Below are 5,539 nucleotides of genomic sequence, written 5' to 3'. Positions count from 1 at the left end.
TCTCTACCAGATGAACCCTGCTGTGAACTCGCACTTGGTCCACCCAAACTTGATCTGTTCGGGAATGCCATCAGCCTAACACCACGCGGGGATATCAGCCAGCATTTCCGCGGTTGGTCGATGTGGCGCCACCCCCAGATGTTGGCAGTCCCTTCCCGCAACATTGCACCAAGATCTTGAGGATAGAGAGGAATGCACCAATTTAAACAACCAGACCTGGTCACTGATGGAATGCATCCATTCCGCAGCTCCCAGCATTTTATCTACATGGACCACGAACTATGACTGTCTACGGAAACACCACCAGCAGCTCAGAATAAAATCTTGAAAACGCGTCAGATTTTGTATGCCACACAGTCTACCTGCATTCCCGTTGGCTATTACCTCGATTAACGCGTGAAGACACGTTTATTTCGGGTAATGGCGCCAGAGCAGCGGCAGATAGGCAACGGACCCGGGCCTATCAACGAGCACGCCGCATATCTTCGCGAAGCATGCCACCAACTACAGGACGTGGAAAAAGGCAGACTCGACCAAATACCATGGAAAATAGTTCAGCAATTCGTCTCATGCACCGTTGCACTCGCAGGAAAGGTGCAGCAGCAGCCTGCATTACGCGAAATCCTGCACCACGTTCAAAACACAGCCAAGTGCACGGAGAACATCCAAAGAGATGTGTCAATCATTAGGAACTCGACAGGCTTAGACACAACTTGAAGGCTTCTTAATTGCATGCTGGTTGGTGCTACAGAATGATGTGGAACAGGTGAATTATGAGCTTGGAACTGGAATGTACTTGGCTTAGGAAGGACAACTTGGGTGACACTCTGCGACAATTTCTTGCAGATACAGATTCTCTGCTATAGTTGGACTGAGTCAAGAACGATAATCATTGCATTGTTGATATGGCACTACAGCCTCCAGTATACGCTTATGGCCCGGATGCTCAATCAAATAGAAACCATCACAAGTCATAGCAAACCAATCCACTGTCTCCCACGTTATCAAACGCTCCTGCGCTTCAGAGTCGATGTGGATACCACATCAGTCGTCAAAGTCTAGCGGATAGCAAGCACATTGTGAATAGAAAGAAATCCATGACATCTTTGTTGATTTCGCCCCCCTACAGGCGCTCCGACTATATGCCTATGAAGACTTGTACGATGAACTGGTTCTGGGCAAAGCGCCCGCAATCTAGAACGAGGACTTTGTACGCTTGCCTCGGGTCAATTAAAGCCCGTTAGGAGGGCGGGCTATGCCGTGTTAGGTTAGCCTTGGGTGGCTGAGAATCAATTTGTTTCTCGCAGCCCAAAAGAATGTTTTTATTCCCGCATTTCTTATGGTTATTAACGTCATTATATTCGGTACTCACACACCATTTGGATGCTTGTGGACTCTAATGCTGAGCGATGGCTGAACCGATATCTCTGACTTCCGGGCTTCTAACAATGGTAGGATTCGCTCTTAAGTCAACAAGTTCTCTCTACCGGACTGTGGAGAGTTTTCGCACGAACAAGAGGTCTATCCGTGAGCTTAAGGAAGAACTTGAGTCTCTCGAACAGGTCCTAATTTCCTTTCAGCAGCTTGCGCTGGAGACTGATACGGACCTTGAATCACTTAAGCTCCCCTTACTCCGGTGTGGCCAGGCTTGTAGCGTTTTGACGAGATCATCGACAAATGCACAGCCAACTCTAGTGGGTCAAGGACCAGCTTCCGTGACTGGGCCAAGTTAACGTATATGGGCGACGATATATCGCGGTTCAGATTAATGCTCTCGGGCTATAAATCTACAATTAATGTCGCCATCGGCGGAGTCACCATGTGAGTTTTCCGACAGATTCACCATTAAGACTGACCTAACAATACCGCTGTAGTCGTAAAGCCACCGTTACAACCAATGTTCTTAATGAGTATAAGAAACTGATTGCGGATACAACGTCCGACCTCGAAGAACACCTGGCTGAGATTGAGAGCAGGCTTCAAGCCTTTCCTGTACAACGAGGGGGAGAATCGGAGAACGGAAGCACGGAGTGGGCGAAAATCCAAGAGGAAAGGGAAACCACGAGAAAGTGCATTGAGATCTGCACTCGGGTTGGAGACTATATCGACACAGTCCAAAGCCACGATCTCAGGGGCGTCCCTTCCTCGTCAGCTTCTCAACGTGCTACTGTCGAAACATTGAAAGAGTGTAAGGACAAGCTTACTGCTTTATCCACTGAGATTGGAAAACGATCGGAGGAGTTGGGCAACAGGCTAGAGAAAATTATGTCATTAGAAGTCAAGTTATCCGATGAAGATGCCGACAACATGAGAAAAGTTCAAGCTGAGAGAGACGGTCTCAAGCAATGCCTTGCAATCTGCAATGAGGTGTCAGCGCAGACGCAAGGCCTCAGAATGAATGTCTTTGAGGATGTTATCTCAGCAGACGATGCCCACCAACTGATTGTATCAACCTTGGGGGATCTAATTTCTGCAAAACGAATAACGACCGGGGCTAGGTCGGCTCAATGGCTCGGTCAGATGTCTGATGACGCTTTGCAGCGGCTCTCGCGAGACCGCGCCCACAACGCCTCGGACACCACGGTTGGGATTGATTCGAAGACAGCCAGCTTTCAAGGGCGCTACGGTGCCGGCTACCAGCTTGGGGCCGATGGATCCGGTATGCCGCAAAATCCGTCCGGAACGACTGATTAAACTATTAGATACCATACTGCAAAAATTTTTACTATTTTTATTATTATCTTTTCTACACTGGAAGGGCTGATTTATAATATTTGGAGCGCTCCGGGTATCTCGTTTTTCAAATCTCGCCCTATAGGCTCCAATTCTCATTATTTTTCCATCACTCTCCGCGAAGCCAAAACCCAGTAGTAGGGGAGCGATATTATGATCTGGGTGTCTATGTGAACTTCCCCCTTCAGTTTCCGGGATGATCAAAAACCACATTTTGTGCGGCTTGCTGCAGAGCGGTGGGGGATTTTGAGGACTCATTTTTTTAACTTCCATTTTAGTATGTATCAGGTTCACATGAATTAGGTTGTCCTGGAGCCTTGACCATGAATTATTATATGAACTGTGTTCATTCTCGCAGAGCCCTAATTGGTATGCGCCCCTGTGCTTTCCTTGATAAATATATTCACCATCACATAGGAAACATTTTATCCCCCTCCGATTCGAATAACGCGGGGGAAATACCAAAACCCTAAGGTCCAAAATACCGTCCATCACCTTCAGTCTCCCCATCCCCATTGAAGGGGCTTTATGCACAAATTCTGAGTGATGTGCAATCCGAGACATGTTGATAATTCCTCAGTGAGAAAGGACAAGACCTTATCCGTGGTGCATATGGTTAGGCACTTTTGTCGCTCCTGCCATAATGTAATTGAACTGCAATGCCGGGCTTGATCTAATCCCATCGTGGTTCTATCTAGGTACCGGGAAAGGGGTCCGGGCATGGCATTATTTCTTCGTCTCCCTGAGTATTATGACGGAACGTTTTTCCTTACGACCAACCTCGTGGGTGACTTTGATGCCGCGATTCTGGACTGAGTTCACCTTACTCTAAAATACCACGACTTGACACCTGCCGCAAGAAGGAGCATCTTTCTTAACTTTCTAAACGCGGCGGGAACCAAAATAGACGAGACGGAGCTAGATATGCTAGATATTTTGGTGGAAATAAAGCTTAATGGCCGACAGGTAAGAGTATTCTACCCTGAGAGATTTTGTCGTTTTCATGATGTTTCATTAATCAGGATTCCCTTTCGGTGCCAAGGTGAATTGCGGCGCATGCTCCTTCACCTGCCTCAAATCATAGACACAAGATAACAATTCATTCAAGTTACTCAAGTCATTGGTCTAAGGACTGTTCATGCGTGTGGGCCGTATATGATCAGTATACTAGCCAATGCATATGTCTTTCTGCAGGCTAACGGAGCGGCCCGGAATTTGAAACATAGTCGGTAGCGGCTTCGCCTCTCCATGAAGTAGCTTCTTCATGTGAACAGGCTAAAAATGACAACTGTGCATCATTGTAGGACATTTCATCTCAATGAAGCCCTGAAAATGCGTGGAAACTAAAACCCACGTGACGTATACACATGACTTGAATTTTATCTCAGTCGGGACCCGCGGGGTGTAATGTAGTGTTGGGTTGATGTCATTGCCCCTCTCCACCAAGAAGCGGGGTGTGCAGTTTTCCTTTTGGGTCTCATGCTCTTCATCAGTCAACCTAACGGTCCTACAGCTTTACACATTTCGACGTCCAGGTTGGTCATAAGGCAGCTTGTGCTCAGTAGTGACTTAATCCGAAGCCCTCCATTGCCCTGCCATAGATCCATGTCTCTTTTTTTTTTTTTTTTTTTTCTTTTCTTTCCGCATTCGTTTAATGACATTGAGATTCCTATCAACCTTTAGAGGTATTCATCATACCCTGACCAGATATCTATAAGTTCCCTAGGCAGCGAATTTGGTTAGTGCTGCTTGTTGCTTTTCATTTGCTGGTGTTGCAATTGTAGGGTAGCGCGTTCTGCTAACAAAGGAGATCTGCCCTAACATCAAGCATTCTGCATCCTGCTTCCAAAATCAGACATGTCCGACGCCCCGCTGACCGATGATGCCAGAAAACACCTAGAAAATCTACGAAATAGCCTCCACGAAGCCGCATATGAAGAGGATGATGGGGGTAATCGAAAATACAAACACGAAGCGGTTGAGCCATATGTCACGCCAATACTGAAAGCATCTGGCCTTGAGGTATGCATGCTCTTCACTCGGTATCTTCAGTACGCTGAACAGAGTCTACAGGGCTGGAAATTTACTGTTTGGAGATTTCAGACATCCCTTCATTGGGAAAAGCTGCCTGGTGCTGTTAAGCTTTTTCTCATTCGGCTATTATCGCCAGCTGCGCACAGTGAGCCGGGGGGGTTGTTGAAATATGGTATGGTCAGAACAATTGATGGCCCCGTATCTATTAAACCGAGTTTCGAGGCCGTTTTCGCCGTTCCTCCTGATAAATCCAGGGAGCTGTCTGATAAATGAGAATGCGTAAATTCATCATGTACGCGGAAACGGATCAATAGATACAGGTGTACCGGCTTGCGCATGTAAGAAGGGGTTGAAGTTCAAAGAATTCCGCGAAACACCGCCAACCCGCGCATGTAAAAATGGGTTGAAATTCAAAGAGTCGAGACACTTATAGTGTTTGTATATAGTAGAGACAAGAGCAAAGTCGTAGCCAAGACAAGAACATATATCCGACAGCCTACATGCTCGATAAGCATGTTTTCTCAACTGGAGATTCGGAGTCACGCTTACTCAATTCTTTCCCCTGCCAAAATCATGATAATACATGGTATACAGTACGGTATAAACCCATCCCGAAAGATGGGTAGTTGGGCTCCTCCTAAGCGGTCTATAAAAGCTTGACAACTTTGTTTAGACTGGGAGAGCCGTGCATACTTTTGAACGGGTTGAGCACCTATAACTATCAGTAAGGCCCAGAAGACGGCAGAAGAAGGATTCTCAGAGAACAGACGAA

General features: G+C 46.7%; 3 protein-coding genes across 3 annotated transcripts; all 3 read left to right on the top strand.

Moving 5' to 3' along the window:
• Positions 1-420: 420 nt before the first annotated feature.
• On the top strand, positions 421-717 carry UREG_07928 (uncharacterized protein; the record flags this gene model as incomplete). Its single annotated transcript, XM_002582195.1, has 1 exon — positions 421-717. One exon carries the CDS (start codon positions 421-423, stop codon positions 715-717), a length of 297 nt encoding a protein of 98 aa, XP_002582241.1.
• Positions 718-1,448: 731 nt separating this feature from the next.
• On the top strand, positions 1,449-2,694 carry UREG_07927 (uncharacterized protein; the record flags this gene model as incomplete). Its single annotated transcript, XM_002582194.1, has 2 exons — positions 1,449-1,636; positions 1,875-2,694. 2 exons carry the CDS (start codon positions 1,449-1,451, stop codon positions 2,692-2,694), a joined length of 1,008 nt encoding a protein of 335 aa, XP_002582240.1.
• A 1,896-nt stretch (positions 2,695-4,590) lies between these two features.
• On the top strand, positions 4,591-5,393 carry UREG_07926 (uncharacterized protein; the record flags this gene model as incomplete). The annotated part of the gene is made up of 4 exons (XM_002582193.1): positions 4,591-4,755; positions 4,807-4,912; positions 5,082-5,105; positions 5,362-5,393. 4 exons carry the CDS (start codon positions 4,591-4,593, stop codon positions 5,391-5,393), a joined length of 327 nt encoding a protein of 108 aa, XP_002582239.1.
• Between the last annotated feature and the right edge of the window lie 146 nt (positions 5,394-5,539).

The sequence above is a fragment of the Uncinocarpus reesii genome, genomic scaffold, assembly GCF_000003515.1.
Source record: "Uncinocarpus reesii 1704 scaffold_6 genomic scaffold, whole genome shotgun sequence".
NCBI classification, from domain to species: Eukaryota; Fungi; Ascomycota; class Eurotiomycetes; order Onygenales; family Onygenaceae; genus Uncinocarpus; species Uncinocarpus reesii.
This window is presented reverse-complemented; position numbering and strand designations above follow the sequence as displayed.